Source organism: Orbicella faveolata, unplaced genomic scaffold, assembly GCF_042242905.1.
Source record: "Orbicella faveolata isolate gen_17 unplaced genomic scaffold, um_ofav_v1 contig_35, whole genome shotgun sequence".
NCBI lineage: Eukaryota > Metazoa > Cnidaria > Anthozoa > Scleractinia > Merulinidae > Orbicella > Orbicella faveolata.
In genome coordinates, this window is record NW_028301564.1 from 29,379,766 (window position 1) to 29,400,051 (window position 20,286).

The following is a 20,286-nucleotide window of genomic DNA, read 5'->3' on the forward strand; positions in this document are numbered from 1 at the left end:
ATGGACTAATAAATTACTTTGTTAAAGAAGTATATCTAAAAGCCTACGATAGAGTCAGTAATTTCTGTAGATTACAAATATACTGAAATCTGAATAGTTCACAAGGAGAAGTTACCGATCACCGGCCAAAGCCTTTGTACAATGCTGAATAATAGTTTCCGTCGAAGTTGTGGCCGGATATGAGTAGCAAAATTAAGTGGCTATGAACGTCTATGAATATTGGCTTTCATTCACCCACGCTTTGCCCAGTGCTTAAAATTTTTCGGTCTGATAACTACACCCAGTATCCACCAAGCAAATCAAACACTCGGACAGTCACAATTTGAGTTCGCGCGAATAAATTGAAAGCGCATATTTCAAGTTTTCGAGTTTTTTTTTTTTTTTTTTACGGGAGAAAGGCAAAAACAAGGCCTTGTAACGTGCCTTCGCTGCAATCTTGCTAACTTACCTCAGCAACGAAACGAATGAATCTAATAACTAAATGGCTTTGTTCTCGCCAGTCGGAAGCATGCACCACGGAATTTATTTTTCTGCTCTCATTACGTAGTACATGGACCCCGGGGGCCAGGCCATCTACGTGACAAAAAAAGATGTTTACTGGTATAAAATGTGTTTTAAATGACCTTAACCTAAATTTAGAAGCGATTGAAAATATCTAGTAGTAGCGCAAATGAGCTAAACGGAAGGAAAAATATCTCCCTACAGACGTATTCAATTGCATGTTCGGCGTTCTGACATGCACGAGTAATCAGCTAACAAGACATAAATTTATGATTAATATGTGATATTTTACGTCTCGCAAGAACGACATTGACGTGCCAAATGTTGTGCATGCATGGCTACTGGCACGCTATTTGTCGTAACAATACAATCGTAAGCCCATACTATTTGAGTTAAATCCAGTTTCACTAAGAAAACACCAATTTCATGTTCGGGAAAATTATGTTTGCATCTATTTTTTTTTCCTTTTCGGCGTATTTTTTGTATTATATAAGACTAGTGGCACGTGTTTCAGCTCATGATTCGGAGCGGTTTATTTTACTTTAATACAATAATGAGCAATTCCTATTGGAATTGAAACCAGAACCACAATGTAAGGCAAAATGGTTCTCTTATTTGGTAAACTTAACTACACATATTTATTAGCTTCCCTCGCAGGCTGGGACTGAGCTTATAAAGTCATAGTTTTTGTATAGGAAGAAGCAAAAAAAAAAAAAAAAAAAAAAAAAAGACATGCCAAAAGAGGGCAGGGTGGGTGTAAACCGAATCTGCTTTCGGGAGTGCCTTCGGTGAGAATCAGGTAGCAGAAATTTTTATCAAATTAAGAAGGCGTTTCCATTTATGTTTTCACCTGAACAGCATCTTCAAGTGATCTGAATATAACCTCTACATCATGAGCATATCACGACTGCAATGAGTTATGCAGAGCCCGCGGTTTTACGTCACGATTCTCTAGGCTGGTGATTATCTATCGTTTACCAGCACTTTACCGTTAGCGTTTCTTACAATCACAACAATGAATTTGCTAAATTAATTAATCCTTGATTATATCAGCGATGTTCGCACCATTTTGGCAAAAGCAATGAACCTACACACATGCGGCGCTTAATGAACCAATCAAGCATTTCACCCCAGGTAAGCTGCAAAACGTGCCTTCAAATTTTATTTTTTTTCCAAAAAAAAAACAAAACAAATAAAGTCGATGCCAAAAATGGAGTTTTTTCATATATAGGTAAATATGTGTGGTAATTATCATGGTAAATATGCACTGTATTATCATGACGCTGTACTTCCGTCGCTCTTAACTTTTTAAAGCGAGCGGAGATAAGTGGCCGTGAGACTCGACTGATTCGAAACTTTTTTTAAAATTCCTCCTTTTAACACCTCTACGGGACAAACGACTTTCTACTATCCAACAGAGTCATTATGGAATAGTTTAGAAAGAAATCTTAAGCTAAGCGAATCTCTGAATATTATTAAACGAATACCATATTGTCACATAATTCTACCTTAGGCCCAGTTCAGACGCCGAACTTTTCATGAGCCGAAATTAATTCGAATTTGGACCGACTCAAATTATCAAAAGTACGCCTGATGATTCAGACGTCGAACTTAATTCAACCGAACCAAAACACATCGAAACATCAGCGGTTTTCAGACAAGGTGTATGCATTAGGTTCGGCTCATGAAAAGTTCGACTTCTGAATCAAAGCCGTTCCAAAGCCGAAATTCCCAGCTGAGCTAGGCGGGAAGAACGGCTGAGCCGTTCCAAATTCAAACAGCGGTTCTTAACTGATTCAGACACTGAACTTTTCATGTACTTAATTCAACGCATTAGGTTCGGCTCATGAAAAGTTCGGCGTTCGGCCTTATTTCATATCATTTCTATAATTGCTTGGTACGTTGATTTATTTCATTTTAATTTTAATGTAACTTATTAAGTAGTATTAGTACTGAAAAGCCCCCTTGGGGAGTGCTAATAAAATTTGTACCGTACTATCAAACCGATCTCTGAATGTCTTTTTCAGGTACTTACCTCGATCTATTCCTGCCTGAAGGTTGGTACTGGCCAGCCGAAATGCCAAATTAAATCGAGTTAAATTCTACATTACGTCGGCTTAACTTGCTGAAATTTTCATTTATATATTCACTTGATGAATCTATGGGCCAAGGTGCACCGGCAGGCCGATTGTTGTTCGTGCTTGCTTGTAGTAACTCTTTTTGTTATAATTAGGAATTATCTGTTTGGTAAGGCCCGGCTTCTTTTGGCTCTTTTCTTAAGGACACGCTTGGGTTGCTCAAGTAGTTTTAGACTGAGTGAACAAATAACTCGTGGCCTAATTCCTTGGTAAATCGGCCTCTTGTACAAATAGAAATGAAAGAGCCATTGCCTCTACATACACTCTTTTTTATATAAGGATATTGTTTTTGCCGATTTAGGCTGAAAATATTCCTGAGTATTCTTAGATTATAGCATATGGCATTTGCGTTTTATTGACTTTGGTGGCGTTGAAGTAATTTTGGAGCCAGGCTGCATGCAATAAAGCTTGATATGACGCACATAACTTCTTACAGAAATGTCATTAGCATCCAACACACGGCTAGTGCTGTTTTTGTATATATCCTTATAAAAAGAAGAGCGCATCGTACGTACGTAACAAATACAAGGAAAGAGTTTACTTGAAAAATTGTAAGTGACAGATGAATTCCTTTTTTTTTTTCTCTCGGCGAGAGATGGGCGGAATGCAGCGGATCCCGCGCGCACACTGATCGGTTTCCGAGAGCGAGGAACGGTCCCGTTTAATTGTAGCCTCCTACGCGGACGTCCCTTGGGCTCGTCACGCAATCCTTCCCACGTGACCAGCCCAGGGACCGTCCGCGTGGGAAGCTCCAGTTATCGGATGGTCTATCCTGTAATCCTCAGGTGAACGACATTTTAGCTATGCGTGAAAGTCGATGCGAAGAATTGAGTTTTTACCATATATAGGTAAATATGCATTGTAATTAAACGACTTGCAATTTGTAAAAATTAATTTTATAAATGAAATGTCCATAGATCATAAAAATTAAGCTTTTCGAAACGCTTTTCAAAGCTAGCTTTGCATTCTTGTGAGAACGGACAACTTTGGCGTCATGCTAATCATGTGATATCCGTGCCTGAGTTCTTGTCAAACACAAATCCAAGGTGAACGGTGTTTGTTGCGGTTTTAAATTCCTCCGGCGCAGTGTGAACGATGGCTCAGTCGGTCAAGGTCACGTCATTTTGTAAAACTTATTGTTTAGCGCCTAAGATTTTTCACTCAGTTCACCTAGAGCAATGCTCAATGACTTTATACACCTCAAGAGTTCCTCGGTGGATCTTGTCCGCTTAATTAATCGTAGAATACTACATAACTTGTCAATAAGGCGTGCTTTCACCAGAGTGCGAGTGCTATGTGCTCTGTTAACTTTTGCTGTACCGCCATTGGAACTGATGGCCATCGCTGGCGGCGAACTGTGATAGGCTTCTACTCGAGTAGGAAAACAAGTGGTATCTAGCAGTTGATCTGTCGACTGCTGAATCTGTCCATTGATGTTTTGGCTCATCTGGACACTTACTGCATCGTTTTGTTGCCGTGTGGGAGGATAGGAAGATGAAAGGTCAGTCGTAACGCGTGTATTTGCTGCTGCATTTTCCCCCGCTGTGGTTATTAACGGCCAGGTGGTCCTTTCCTGGGTGTTTGCCGTCAAGGTGCTTTCATGATATGTTGGTAAAGGTTCCACAAAACCGTACCACGGTGAAGAAGCTGCATCACTTGCGACGTTAATGTTGGATTGAAAAACATCGTTTTCATTGGGACGACGGTGAGGTGAATTTGTTCCTGACAAGGTGTTATGAAACGGAGCTGGATTGCTGATGGTTGTGTTGGAAGTCATTGGCGGAAGGCTGCCCATGCTGATTACGGGTCTTGAGAGTGACAGCGATGTTGGTGTTGCTAATGTTAGGTTAGGAGTCGATTCTCTGTCTTGATTGTTGCTTAAAGACTCAAGACAGCCCTGTGGTCTTGCTGTCGCCGCAATGGCTCTTCCTATCGATGCGGAACCTACTGCAGATTGGTCGTCATTGACTATACCGTCTAAACACTTACTCAGATTAAGTTGAACTCTTTCATGAGTATCCGGCTTTGCTCCCATGCAAAAAGGGATGCGACAGTTGTAATCCACGCAAGATTCGGAATGCTTGGAAGCCAGATGTCTCACCTCTTGACAAATGATGCAACTGAGTTTTTTGCATCCTTGTGAATGTTGTAACTTTAGCTTGGTGTTAACACAAAGTGGGAGAATACAGCTGGGATTTGAACAGTTCAAAGCATGCTGAAGGAACTGCTGGAGATTGCTGAATACCCATCCAGCTCCTTGCTTTTGTTCTGCCATTCACGGACCTCAGACAAGATCTGACGAGTTAAAATGCATATACTGATTAGATTTAAGTAATGACTGATCGGAGTAATGGCCTTTCCCAATTGCTATATGAATGTTTACCGGTACCCGAAAGAAATTAATTCAAGCCTGTGTTTTAAAAGGGACCGAAACGAACAGTTGGGTGAGCTTCATTTCATCTTGGGGGCGGGGTAGGAAGGAGGGAAGGGGGCATAATTTCTATAGGGGACAGGCCAGTGAGGGAAGGGAAGTTTGAGTCCTGAGTTAGCCCGGTGAAACACGGGGGCCTCTCATAGCTCTTGGTAAGATTGATCAAATGGGCCGGTAGTGTTGACAGACGGCAGCAGATAGACTAAAGGCCCCGTCCACACTTCGATCACCGGTCAAATTGGATTTGAACAATTGCCCAGAATATTTTGCCACCACGCAAAACGGATAGAACCAAGAAACTCTGGCCTTGCAATATGCTGCTAACGTAACATTTTGCTAGACAAGTGAAACTTAAAAAACGTTTCGGTAGACTGCTGTCATCATCTGGTACTGAATTTAGCAAGGCCGACTACGCGTAGGAAACCTTAACGCGGGACAACGACATGATTAAGTCCAGAGTGAAAGCCAAGAAGCAACCGTGGACAGGCTTTTTGAGACTCAACCATACGAGAACCAACCAGGTTAGCGTATTAGCTGCTGACCACGGTTGCATCTTCGCTTTCAGTTTGGACTCTATCACAGTCGTTGTCGAATTCATTGTTCTACTTAGGCCCTGCACACACTACGCTAGCGAAATTTAAAAGCGGCGTTTTCTCACTGAAAACGCATCAAATGTTCTTCGTCCACACTACGCCGGAGAAATTTAAAGACGGTCTTTTCAGTCAGAAAACGCATGAAATATTTATTATCGTGACGCCATCGTTTTTCGAAAAGCTCCGTTCTCAAAATATTTTCCATCCACACGAAAACGAAAAGCCGGCGTTTTCAAAATCCTCCGATTTAAAGAGCGTTTTCGAAGAGCTTCATTTGCGTGACAGATTAGTGTGGACGGTAGACCTAACTGCAGAAATAAAGCTGCGTTTTTAACTTTCTCTCGAGTAGTTTGGGCGGCGCCGCAGCTGTTCGTTTCGTAAACGGTCGATGCCATTTTCGCGACACTTAGAAATTTTTTTTTAACTATCAACAGGGGCCATAATCGGGGACGGAGACCCTAAGCGCCTGCCATTTCTAGTATTGGGGCTGTTCCCATGATATGGGACAATTTTCCTATTTTTAGAACAAATTGCGCTATCGCGTGCCGCACACGCGCTTACATGCTGCGTGGATTTTTGCGGATGTAGCGCGGGGGAAATGCGTCCAAAACCCCCGAATTTTTTGATATTTTTGGTCCACAACTCAATACATTTATGTCTATTGGAATTTTGCTTAAATATTTTCGTCGTAAGCTGTTCCAATTTGAGTGAGGTAAGACCGCGTCGAATTTAGATATGTCCCGCTTTATATCACTAACCAAGTTGGTTAGCTGCTTCTTTTACAAGAACACCAAATAAATTACTCCACTCTAAATTTCACATATAATGAAGATTAACAGCTTTTCCATAACACAGCGAAAAACTAGTTGGATATATTTGGATATAGCGGTGTTTTATAACTTCAAAGTTTTCCTCCTCTTACCAGACGCTCGCGGGGATTTCGCCAAAGTCTTTCGCGACCAAAAAATAAAACAAAATTGCAAGTTTGAGTTTCACCTGAATTGTAAGTAACGCTTGATGTTTAATCAAGGCCCAATAAGTTTACATCTGTAGTTACTGCTCAGTTTTGTTTGTGTAAAAATCCAATAAATTGTCTGTTGTCGATGGATAAGGGGCCCCGTCGATGTGTATGTTGTACAGTCAGTAAACATGACAAATTGGACTTCCGCACCCTCGTGTGAAAACGTTCATCGAACTCATACAATATCTCTATAGTTTTTAAATATGTTTAAGGTCGATAAATGTTTGAGAACTTATTAAAAGGTTAGCTGAAAATATGTGAATACAGCAGAAATAATCAGCAACGTTACGTTGACGTTCTCTTTATTCAACATCGGATAACGGTTTCGATTTTGTTGGTCGAGTTATCAAAACGCCTTGTCTATTTTATTTTTGCAGTGTAAAACTTCGCCATGTTGAAGAAACACACATGATGTTAATAGTCTTTGGCGTTGGTGAAAATAAAATTGTTGCAGCATCTCAGCACAAAAGATAACGAAAGAAATCTTTTTCAAGATTTGTTGACAATTGAAAACACCTACTCGGACTTGAAAGTATACGCCCTGCACTATGCAAATGAGCTAATTGTAGGCGTCAGACTTGCCTTTCAAAAACTTTTGCAAACTCGCCAAACAAGCAGAAACAATAAGAAACCATCAAAAACAAGTTTTGGTTATGATTAAGCATTGTTTGAGAAACTCACAAATTAACTCGATACCAGAGTAGAGAGTTTCCTTGTTATATTCTTAAGTCAGAACAAACGCGAAAGAATACGCGTAAGTTTACAATTAGCGCGAGCAGATCTTATTATTCATTCCCAGCGCGAATATTTTAGATCTTGAAAATATCACCTTTTCCATTAGCGCAGAGCATAAAACTACATATAAGCGCCCTGGTTCTTAGTCCCTGCCTTATTCAACGCCATCGCTGTGACAAATCCGCAATAGAATCTCGCAACTCTCACCATTTGATCACGCAACCTGACAACATCCACACGAGAACCCACGACGTGTGCGTGGATCTGCGCGGATATATGTCGTCAGAATGGCGCAATTTGTTCTAAAAATAGCAAAATGTTGGCACATCATAGGTGCGTGCGGATCCCAAGACTTACGGTCTCCGTCCCCGATTATGGCTCCTGCTATCAACGAGTTTTTCCCTATTAAATTAAAGAAAAAAAATTGTATGTAACCACCCTAGGGCTTGCCACAAGTTGCTCGAGATTTCCCAAAAAGTTGCCCGAAATTTCTCAAAGTTGCTCAAAAGTTGCTCCAAAAAAAGTCAAAAGTTGCTTTTTGTAACGAAAGTTGCTCAAAAGTTGCTACAAAGAGGAAAAACTTTTTTTGTCGCTCTCTTCTTTTATTTGGTCTGATGCAAATATATGCAATCTGTACAACAAAAGTAAAATTTCTGAGCATTTTTGTGCAATTTTGCGTTGTAACCAACGTCGCTGAATAAATTTGTTCACAATACGTACGAGTAAATACTACGCATCAATATTAATATGACAATATTAATCTTGTAAAAATCCTATTACGAGCCAGTAAAATTGTCGTTGCTGTTCACGGTCAAGACTTCTAACCATTTTCATTTTCGCTGGAGTACTCAGTCTTGCCCCTGCATATGCGGCTACCCTCAAAGGATCTGAATGACCTTCGTAGCCTGAAACACTCGAATCAGTGGAGCGTGAATCTTCGTCCGCCATTTTGGATTTTCTTTAAAAAACCGCTGACCTAACAGCCCGGCTACATACATCTTTCGCCCATGATCTGCCGCAGGGGGGAGGAACTGCTCCTTTTTCACAGGAAATTCACAAATTGTCCACTGAAACATTGTAAAATATGGAAGCATGGCCAATTAAAGCCCTAAAAGCTGCTCCGATATCTAGAAAACTAGAAATTGCTCAGAATGCGAAAAGTTGCTCGAAACAAAAAAAGTTCCTCGAAATACGAAAAGTTGCCCAAAAGTTGCCATGCAACTTGTGGCAAGCCCTAAACCAACCAGTATCGAACCCGGAACCTGTGTTTCCTAACATCCATCTTACACCACTACACTTCCAGGTTGATCCGCCAAATCTTCACAAAATTTAAATATAAAACGCGACCTTCTTAAATATTAATAATAGAGTTACCCCAACCATTAAATAAAAGCTAACCGCAGGCAAACTAGTGTAAATATGAACAATGAAGCATTTGGAGATTGCGTTCTACCCCATCAAAAAATTGTAACCAGTTTCATCCTGGTCCAGGCTTAAGGTAATTCCCCTGAAATAAAAACTGCAGATAGATTTTTGTTCAAACTTTGTCCAATGAATATTTATCATATGAGAACTTTAATTATAAAATAAAAAAGAGGAGTGCCCGTGTTCGTTAAGGAGCAGTGAGGCATTGAAAATGTCCCATTTGACCGCATTTTGGAATGCGTTCTTATTACAAGAACGCATTCCAAGTTATTGTAAACTCTTTGTGAGCCCAGACTCATGAAAACACGCCTCAAACTACAATCAATTTTTGTGTCTGACACAATAAACTTTTTAAGTTTGATTTTGATAGACAGCTGAATCCTTGTTAAAATATTGGAACCAAATTGCTTGCCACGGCTATCAAACTGCAAAATAGAAGAGACTACAGTGCAGCTGCTATTTTCCTTATTTATTCAATTTTCAACAATAGAAATCAGATCAGTCTTTTCTCACGCAAAGCTAATGATTAAATGATTAAAATGACTGGAAAAAAATTGGGGTGCCCGAGCTCTTTAGTGAGCTATAGCCATTTCTCGACTGACAGAACTCGATATCAAGGTAAATCCGCCATGTTTTCAATGTGCGCGCTCTAATGACGCCATAAATTATGCGTGGTAAGGATGCGTAATGCAATGCTGGAGAATGACCTTAAAGACGGTACCTGCTAAATACAAAGGTTTTTGCCCCGGGTTAGGGCCACGCTGAAAAAGTAGATCTTTACAAGGGCCATTGGAATCCACAAAGAAAAATTAGGGTAGCCACGCGTTTTTTCCAGATAATCAGCCTTGAATCTCAACAAAAATGCTGACATCAGCATTTTCTGTAAAAAAAGGAAAGGATATTTCTTCACAAATTTCCTTCGAAATCTCCTTTACAAACAGAAAAGCAAACACATATATAAAGGTCTTAGAACTACATGGTAAATGGTAACATAAAAACCATTTTTTGGTATGTTTTTAATAACAAAATCGTTGCAACAGCGCTTTTAGCGTCTCTGACAGCCTTCCTCTGGTTCAGCCAAAATACAGTCTAAATACGTTTTGGTCACAACCAGAAACTAATCACGTGTTGAATAGACTTGCCACTTCCATTTCATAACATAAAATGTGAGGGTAACCACGCGTTTTTTAAAGTTATTGGTCTTTTTTTGAAAACTTTTACGGTGCCCGTTACGTTTTTTCCTGTCACCTCCCTTGTAAGTAAAACATTTGCGTATTTCGCACTTGTTTTGCGCGCGCACTACGCCATCTGCAGGTACTTGTTTACAGTTGGATTTCAGCATAATTTTCGCCAGATAACGGCTAGTTTTTTAGCTGGAAGACGTTAACAGTTAGTGGTTGGTGATATACTGCTATTTTGGTGTTCCTGGTTTGAGTAGGGTTCATTAAACTTGATTTGGTCACAGTAGGAAAATTTTGCTTTCATTTAGTCGTGTACTTAGTAGCGTAGTTGATTGCGTCAATGTCAACCCCAGCGCACGCGTGGCACTTAAACCATGCCTTGCGTGATGCGCAGAAAATATGTGCACTAACAAAAGTAGGCACCGTCCTTAAGGTGGCTTACCACAGTTTTTCGGAGACTAGTAGCGCGCGCTATGATTGCTCTTCAGGCGGCACTATTAATCGCGCGTAAACAAATGACGCAAGCAACCCTAAGAAGAAACGAAAACCACTTCAGCACTTGAAAGGCGTTAAACGACTTCGGTATACGTAGCAATAGTTTCAAACTCCGTTCAAACATGGTTTTAAGCCTAGGGCCAAAAAAATATGAAAAAAAAAACTCGATAAACAACGGGTAAAAGAGTTCCAATTTACTCTTGCTTTCTCGCACGCGATACATGGCGTCACATGAGCGCGCGCTTAAATAAAGGACATGCGCAATTCAATTCTCTTCCAAGGTTGTAAAATCCAGTCTTTGATCGAGGATTGCTCGAAAACTTACCGTACAACCCATGATGAAATTTTCACAGTTGATTTGCAGGGGTGAGTCATGTTTAGAGCCAAAATTTTTAAAAAATCTGTAAGACAGATTTTGAGCTATTTTTGATTTCATATTTTCTTAGTTTACGAAAAATCTGTCTTACAGATTTTTATTTTACTTTGCGTGAATGTTAAATCAGAGCCAATTTCTTATTCCTGAAATTTTGAGGTGGGGTCATACGGGTAGATTTTGAGAAAAACGTCATTTAACCTGCTAGTGCCCATTCTCTCCTTAAGTACTCGGTCGTTCATTTTGGCATTTGTTGACGTTTCAAGTTTCACATAGGATGGTAAAAGACTTAAGTCAACAATAAATATAGAAAGAAAAAACATCTTGGAACATTTTTCAAAAGAGTTAGAAGTTGAGCTGTTATAATCCATCGAAACTGTAGTAAGCCATCTTAAACTAAGGCAGATCAGTGGCATCGTCCATTCTGAAAGGCTTGGTTACCAATGATGACATCGACCGTTAAAAATGGCATCAACCGTTTAACTACGAAACGGAAATCAGCGGCCGCGCCTTGGTATCAGCCTTGGTATCAGTCTGTTTAATTTTCCCACGAAAAAAAGGCAACGGAGCAGGGAGCGACAGGGGGTGTTACTAGTACAGCCGTGAAAAGGACCTCCGTTTTATTTTCTTGTCTACGCGGAAAAAAGAAACCTAAAACGGAAGATCGTAAAACAAACATTGTGAGGCAGTTTATTTGTTGGTTTTACAAATCATGCACCAGCTCAAGGATCTTCATAGAAGCTGTCATAGAAAATTTTCTGTGCTCAGTTCGAATGAAAATACAAAAGCAAAAACTGACACAACGTAGGATGATTTTTTTGAAGGTGTACTATATTTCGGCTGGTCAAACCAGCCTTCTTCAGGTACAATGAAAATTTTACATTGGGACGTGCTTTTATGTAGCCGATATTTACGTAATAACGGAAATATGTAAAAGTAATTGACAGTGTAAATTAAAGATAAGCATACGGTAAAATAAAATAACATGATAAAAGAACATAGTAACAGAAAACAAATGGAAACAATAATATGTTTCCGCGAAGAAACATATTAATTGTAGTATATGCATAGTCAATTACTGTGAACGAGCACAGGTTACACAAATTTGCATATTTCGAACTAGCTAATCAAGGAAAATCCTTCGACAAGATCTTGAAAAGAGGTTCAGTATAGTATCAGTTAAATGAATACATTTCTACTTCACTATTATTTTGAACGAAATGTCCATTTTACGCACGCTAGTAACCTGGGAGTCCTCGACGGGTGTCTGGAAAACCCGAATAGCGAATAGCGAATAGTCGCGAATAGCGAATAGCGAATAGTCCCGAATAGTACGAGTAGTGCGAATAGTCTCGAATAGTGCGAATAGTGGCGAATAGTGATGAATAGTAGTCAATAGTCACCGCTTTAGATCTAAAACCCAGCGTTAATTAATTATCCAAATAAGCAATAGAATTTCAGTGAATTTATTACCTTTTCTTCTCCGGACTCAGGCTAGTAGGCTGTCCATCGCCGACATTAAGAAAACAGAAAACACAAGGATAAAATAATAAAGACGTATTTACGCTTTTGCAGCGGTGAAAACAGAAGAAATTACGTTTAGAAACACCTTTTGCCTGATAAGCGTCTGTGGTTTTTAGCGGAAAAATCCCATCTTAAGTGGCTACGAGGTTGACTACGAAATATTGGGTACCCTATTTGTTACTATTTGCCACTATTTGCCACTATTTGCCACTATTTGCCACTATTTGCCACTATTTGCCACTATTTGCCACTATTTGCCACTATTCGCCACTATTCGAGACTGTTCGCCACTATTCGCACTATTCGTACTATTCTCTATTCGCTATTCGGGACTATTCGCTATTCGCGTTTTCCAGACACCCGTCCTCGACTTATCAGTTTGCGTTTCGGTTGACTGACAAGCGCATTCTTCTTTCACACGACTTCATCTCCGTCGGTAGCTACAGAGTCGAATCTTAATCGTTTGTTTCACTTTCCTGGTATATTTATAAATGCTTGATCCATTCTAAGTTTGTAATTTAGATATATTTCGTTCCTCACAGACGAAGCTCAAAGAACAAAACAAATCCGTATTCGGAATGGCCATTGAGTAACACGGCCGGATTACGACCTCCGGTGGGCGTTTGTTTTTATTAAAATCCACGAATACATAGCTAGTTCACCAGTCCGAAGCCTCAACAATCTTATTCGCCTCGTTGTAGAAGGTAGGTTTCGTTTACTATTCGCTTAGGAAAGTCTCTATTTCGAGTACAAAAAACGCGATGCGTTTAATTTAGCGTGTGATTTGCTCACCGATGGTTTCGTCTGGGACTCGGAGGATCGTTTGCGCTCGAAATAGTCAGACGGCTTCCAGTTTATCCCAAATTCGTGTCCTATGCAGTACCTTGACAATTTCAAGCTTTCCATTAGAGATAGTGAAGAATATGCAGGCCATGGAAATCTACAGGTTTTTACAGTAGCGGCGAACCCTAGATCGAAGTAATCCTCGATGGCCCCCGGCTTTAGCTTCGCACAGATCAGCCCACTTCTTTGGTCTTTTTCTCGTTTCTGGTAGAGTTTCATCGAGATAGAGGTATTGAATGAAGAGGAATACTCTATTCTACCCATCTTGTATTGCTACAGCCTTCAACAACTTGACATATCTTTCTTGAATTCTGCAACGATGCGATTATGAGACACACTATCGCATGTTCGCATAACGTACTGACATTCTTCTCAGAAACAAAATACAGTCGAACATCCGGTTGCGACCACCTCTCGTAAGCGACCACCTCTCCTCAGCGACCAGTTTTCCAAGATACCAAAAGTTTTCAAGTCAAATCACTATATTTCGAACCTCTTGTAAGCGACCACCTCTCATAAGCGACCGCGACCACTTTTAGAGCTAAAAGTTTGAAACTTTCCTTTGTTTTTAACCTCCCGTAAGCGACCACTTGGCAGATAATAGAGGGAAAATTGGAAAATAAGGTGTTGTAACATTATCGTATTCCTGGCTAGTACAAGAAACGGACATTTCTCAATGGGAAGATTAGGATTTTTCTCTCGAAATTGACTTATATATATATATGAATAAAACATTGCATCAGCGTTGGCGCATAGGTTAAGTCTCGACAGTTTATTTTCTAATGAGGAAAAATTTTGACCCATTATGATCGAAGCTCTCGTAAGCGACCACCTCCCATAAGCGACCACCTAGGCTTGACATTTTGGCAAATTTGCAAACTTTGAAAATTCATACAAAATTAACGAAAATAGCTACAAAGATAATTTTTTCGCAGTGGTGATCAGGAGATAAAAGAAATTTATATTAGCGAAAAACAATTTGGGGGTTAGTGGCACATTAAGCTATAACGGAACGTTTAGTCAGACGTGACCGGAAAGAAATTCAGTCTATCAGTAATGAGATCTTATGCACGTACTCTAAAATATCACTTAAAGAGAGTCACGTTTAACTCTTTCAACACTAGACAGTAAAGTTGACCAAGTTTGCCTTGCTTGCTTGGTTGCTTACAAAAAGGGAACAGTGATTAATATTTCATTCTAATATTTCTTCTAGTTAAATGCTTCATGGTCAATAGGCAACGGGCCATTCAAAATACTGCTTTGAAGATATTTTCAATAATCAAACTAATAAAGTTCAATAAGTTATCAATTTTTTTTTGCCACGATTGGGTTTTGCAGTTTCAGAGACAATATGCCGTGAGATAATCCTATGCCATCCCGTTACATTTTCTTTTTAGGCCAGTTGCCACTGTGTTAATTTTTTTCATACCCAACAAAAGATCTAAAAAGAAAGAACTGATACCTTTGGAAAATAGTAAGCTTACATAACAACAATAAAAGACTTTGAAGCGGATCGATTCAGTTTACCTGCTGTAGGAAGCACTTCGATTCTGTTGAAATCCGCCTGATAAACCTTCTTTGTTTTCCGCGGTAGATTTTTGTACAAACTGGAGTTTCCTTGAGCTCCTCAGATATGAGACTTCTGTGCTTTCCACTGCACTGCCAGTTCTTTATGGAGTAGCACTAAGTATATCCTTCCGGGGTTGTAACGGTCGGGAATGTGTGGAGGATCAACTTCGGAATTTTACAGCTTCCCACATTTTTCATTTTCTTTTTTACACTCGGGTAATTTAATTATTGAAAGGGAGTTTGGGAAACCCACAACGATAAGAGAAGTGAAAATGTTCTACTTCACAGAAATCTTGGAACATCTCTTATAGCCACCTTGTGAAAAAACACAAGGTGAAACTACCAAATTCGGCGAGTTTTCTGGTGAAATTGAGCTTTGAGGGTAAATAATCAATGTTTCTAGTTGGAATTGCACGCGTCTTTACATTTCTAGCAACTTCTAGATGAGAAGGGCACAATAAATGGCTCCAGAAACTTCAGTCAGAATATCTCATTTTTAATCGACGTTACGTTGTCCTCTGCATCTCTCTCGCTGTGTTTTTTTTTTCTAGTCGTTTATTCCTCCTATTTTTTTTTTGAAAAATCTAGTTTCGTACTTTTGCATTATCAAATATAGACAAACTAGCGAGAAACGTCCAAAACAATCAACAAGGTTTTCAACGACTTGCAGCTCTAATGTACATTTGAAGGTTCGTGCCGGAGGGTAACATCCGCCGACACAGCGGAGGACATGGACCACTTCACTCACTAGTTAATCCTAACAGATAATGAAATTACGTATTTTATTATTTTGCTCAAACAAGGAAAAACATCCGCTTATAACCGATGCAACGGCTAAATGGGAATCTTGAAGAGACATCTGAGGCTTTTTTCCTAGTCATGAAATGACCAACTCATTTCAATTTATCGCCGTTGAAACGTTGCTGAGACTGCGGGGGAGTAAAACATGAATAACATCTTTTCGGTTGTTCAATATTCCCCCGCTTTCCAGCGTTTCAATGCTAGAATAATCTTCCAATCAATAAAGAAAGAAACTATTACTCGTAAACCAACAACAAGTCAATATCGAACGCTTTATTTCAGATATCAGAACAACCGTATATTGCCAGCGATTAAATGGCGAAGTTTCGTGGGGTTTCGAATTCCGACGCGTTCGTTTCGATGTTCGTATTGAAACAAGTGTCATGGTAAATCCGGCCGGTTAGTTAATGTTCTCATATTCTCATCTCCAGCCATTTGCCATTTAATATAACTTTACTGCTCAAGTCCATCACCCTTGGTGCGGACTGTCTGCTAGACCAGGTCATGCAGAAAACAAGCAATTTTTTCGCGTGGCAAGACAGAACATCTAACTTATCAAAGCACGGTTAAAAAGCTAAGTTATGGAGCAGATATGCAAGGGTTGAAAAATATTTGCTTGTCTGAGAAAATGAGACCAGACCAGTTCCAACAGACATAACATTACTACAGTTGCAAAGGGTTCGTGAAAACCAAGTCAGAAAATAGAAAATGGAATGTCACTGCTGTAAACAATATCGAATAAGAGTTCACAAAAATAGATGTCGACCCAGCCTCCGTCTTCCGGTAATCATTTCTGGAGGAGAAGTTATACCGCAAAGGGCCTTTGTATTTATTTGTTCTTTCCCAAAGACGTCAGTTTTGTGAGCCGAAAAACCTTTTGTTCAATCATATTATTCTAAGGAGGACACGAGCTTGGGTGGTGATGGTTTCCTTAGGTGAACACGTTCGCATATTCGTTATTAGCATGATCCAATGAGAATTCAGTCGCCTGTAAATCCTGTGGCTGACCTAACAGAAAATAACATGACCCAAAACGGTCAACAAATAAATACTTATACATCTTGTATATTAATTTAGTAGAATAGGCACAGGGCTCTGCTAAAACAATTCTTCTAGTCTGATTCTTGATTTGCATCATGGTTGAATGTGGCAGTTGGCCTTGCCCTATTAGCGGGTACCGACCTCGAGCTCATTGTACAATTATTCAGTTAAGGAAACTATTAGCCAAGACAAGAGTCTTGGTTGAAAAACGCTTTTAAGCCCAAAATGTTTTCTGTTTAACTAGTCCGTGAATCTTAATTATGACTCATTGTCTCTGTACTTGGTTCAAATGATCACTTAATTGCTGCCACTTGTACCACATTTCTCGCATATTTGCCGCCTAATTTGCAATAAGGCTGTAACAAATGGTATTTGTGCTATGAAAATATTCGAACATAATAAAAATAGAAAATTAAAGCACATTTCCGCATATTATTTGTTTGCAATAAGGCTGTAATGTATGGTATTTCTGATATGAGAGTCTTCGAAATTAAAATAGTAATAATACTAATAATAATAATAATAATAATAATAATATTGCTTTTCTATTGTTATTATTATAATAACAATAAATAAAAAAGTACATTTGCCGCATATTTGTTAGCTAAACTGCGATAGAATGCTACAATAAGGCTTTTTACAATAACTGCAGAAATTCGGGCGCGCTCGTGGGCTAAGTTTCATTGTCAATAAGCGGACAGACGCATGTATTTGTAACTGCTGCGGAGCGAGGGATGCGAGCGAGTAACAACATAATCAGGATTTAAGAAGAATATATAGAAGGGGGCACGAATTGTCGAATTCATCACTTTTTACCAGAATGCATTGCATTTAACCAGCGCGTACTGCGCCAATTTTACCAGAGTGCATTGCGCCACGAACGTCACAAGGACGTCACACCGTCGAGCCGTCGTCCTTTTTCGCGTAGATTCCAGTGAAAAAGTTTGCCCTGATTTACCCGTAAAGCGATGTGAAGGAGATCGTGCTTGACTTTCACAACTCTTGCTTTTGTTCCTTATGCAGTATGTGATATAAGGCACGACATTCGTGGAAAGCAGTTTTTTTTTATTTAATTACCTTTTATCTATTAGTTATTAGTAGTTTTAGCTGACGAAATTTTACCGTGTTTAAATAAAGATTATCTATCTATGATAAAGCTTTAGCATTTTCACGCATCGCGATGGACGCGTTGTCGACATAGTCTGTCAACATTCTAGAGATATTTTTATTAAAATACGTACCAGTACAATATTTATAAGTTAGATTTCTGCTCCAACAATTTCCACATCTTTCGATTTTCGCGATCTGGTAAAGGGGAGGTTGATGTGTACCGTTTTATGTCCAAACATAGTTCAATTCACTATGTGGGTTTTAATCTCGATCCCTTGTCACACCTAGCCATCAATACGTCATCATGTATGAAGTTGATGCATACAAGGACAGATTTTAAGTTACACACCACGATTTGACACTACTTAAGAAATAAAGATTAATGTAAGTCTTGGAACGCGCAGATAGATGAATCACTGTGTTCAGTATGTCACTATCAACAGAATGTGCTGCAGCATTACTAACTTTTAGATACCCTAGTCTATGTAATGCTGACGCGTCGAGCCGGAGAGCGGACAAATTGACAATTTGTTATTGTAAAAAACAAATTGACGTCAGTTTTTCATGCGTCTCTCTTGTTGTTCATCATGAATTTCTTCATAACATTGTCAAACTAGCTGTGGATCCACGAGACGATGGCATGATATTTGTACTGGTACGTATTTGAAAGGGGCGAAGCGCTGATATAAGGTCTCAGTGGGGTTAGCAAGGGTCACCAATGCTCTCCCCGTAAATGCTGAGAAATGCCTTTCCGTCTAATATAGGCTCTGCCAGCGAAGTCATATGTCGCACGTCCTCGTTTTCGTAGCCCCTGGTAATGTTAGCAGTAGCTAGCAGCTGAGCGACAGTGGCAAAAGGCGAGTGTTCGGCGCCTTCAAATAACCGGAATCTGTGACTAGGGGAAGGAAAACCCCGACAGAAAAACCCTGGCCCTCCAGGTTGGGGGTTGGGCGTGAGGCCAATCACCTCACCCCATAAAACATTGTGATTACGGAAACTGGAATCTCGATGTATACAGGCTACAATGGGAGTAGTACAACGACATGCCGGACCCCAGACGATGCCTTTATTAGCTGGGTCGACGGAAGTATGACGACTGCGGGTGAAAGCCGAAAGGGGGCCCATTCTCCGAACAGCTCGTTGACAAACCCCAAAACTAAAGTAAAGGTGGGATGTTGGAATGTGAGAACTATGTTCTCGGTAGGAAAAACTGCCCAGATCACAGAAAATGAGACCAGACCAGTTCCAACAGACATAACATTACTACAGTTGCAAAGGGTTCGTGAAAACCAAGTCAGAAAATAGAAAATGGAATGTCACTGCTGTAAACAATATCGAATAAGAGTTCACAAAAATAGATGTCGACCCAGCCTCCGTCTTCCGGTAATCATTTCTGGAGGAGAAGTTATACCGCAAAGGGCCTTTGTATTTATTTGTTCTTTGCCAAAGACGTCAGTTTTGTGAGCCGAAAAACCTTTTGTTCAATCATATTATTCTAAGGAGGACACGAGCTTGGGTGGTGATGGTTTCCTTAGGTGAACACGTTCGCATATTCGTTATTAGCATGATCCAATGAGAATTCAGTCACCTGTAAATCCTGTGGCTGACCTAACAGAAAATAACATGACCCAAAACGGTCAACAAATAAATACTTATACATCTTGTATATTAATTTAGTAGAATAGGCACAGGGCTCTGCTAAAACAATTCTTCTAGTCTGATTCTTGATTTGCATCATGGTTGAATGTGGCAGTTGGCCTTGCCCTATTAGCGGGTACCGACCTCGAGCTCATTGTACAATTATTCAGTTAAGGAAACTATTAGCCAAGACAAGAGTCTTGGTTGAAAAACGCTTTTAAGCCCAAAATGTTTTCTGTTTAACTAGTCCGTGAATCTTAATTATGACTCATTGTCTCTGTACTTGGTTCAAATGATCACTTAATTGCTGCCACTTGTACCACATTTCTCGCATATTTGCCGCCTAATTTGCAATAAGGCTGTAACAAATGGTATTTGTGCTATGAAAATATTCGAACATAATAAAAATAGAAAATTAAAGCACATTTCCGCATATTATTTGTTTGCAATAAGGCTGTAATGTATGGTATTTCTGATATGAGAGTCTTCGAAATTAAAATAGTAATAATACTAATAATAATAATAATAATAATAATAATAATATTGCTTTTCTATTGTTATTATTATAATAACAATAAATAAAAAAGTACATTTGCCGCATATTTGTTAGCTAAACTGCGATAGAATGCTACAATAAGGCTTTTTACAATAACTGCAGAAATTCGGGCGCGCTCGTGGGCTAAGTTTCATTGTCAATAAGCGGACAGACGCATGTATTTGTAACTGCTGCGGAGCGAGGGATGCGAGCGAGTAACAACATAATCAGGATTTAAGAAGAATATATAGAAGGGGGCACGAATTGTCGAATTCATCACTTTTTACCAGAATGCATTGCATTTAACCAGCGCGTACTGCGCCAATTTTACC

At 39.6% G+C, this 20,286-nt stretch overlaps 1 protein-coding gene across 1 annotated transcript; it reads right to left on the reverse strand.

Moving 5' to 3' along the window:
- Nucleotides 1–1,004: 1,004 nt before the first annotated feature.
- On the reverse strand, nt 1,005–15,270 carry LOC110056538 (uncharacterized). The gene is made up of 2 exons (XM_020763042.2): nt 14,788–15,270; nt 1,005–4,934 (listed from the first exon to the last, which is right to left on the reverse strand). Exon 2 carries the CDS (start codon nt 4,912–4,914, stop codon nt 3,787–3,789), a length of 1,128 nt encoding a protein of 375 aa, XP_020618701.2. The 5' UTR covers nt 4,915–4,934; nt 14,788–15,270; the 3' UTR covers nt 1,005–3,786.
- Between the last annotated feature and the right edge of the window lie 5,016 nt (nt 15,271–20,286).

Excerpts from the sequence above, each read along its gene's own strand:
- LOC110056538 (XM_020763042.2), bottom strand. The coding sequence starts at position 4,914 with ATGGCAGAACAAAAGCAAGGAGCTGGATGGGTATTCAGCAATCTCCAG.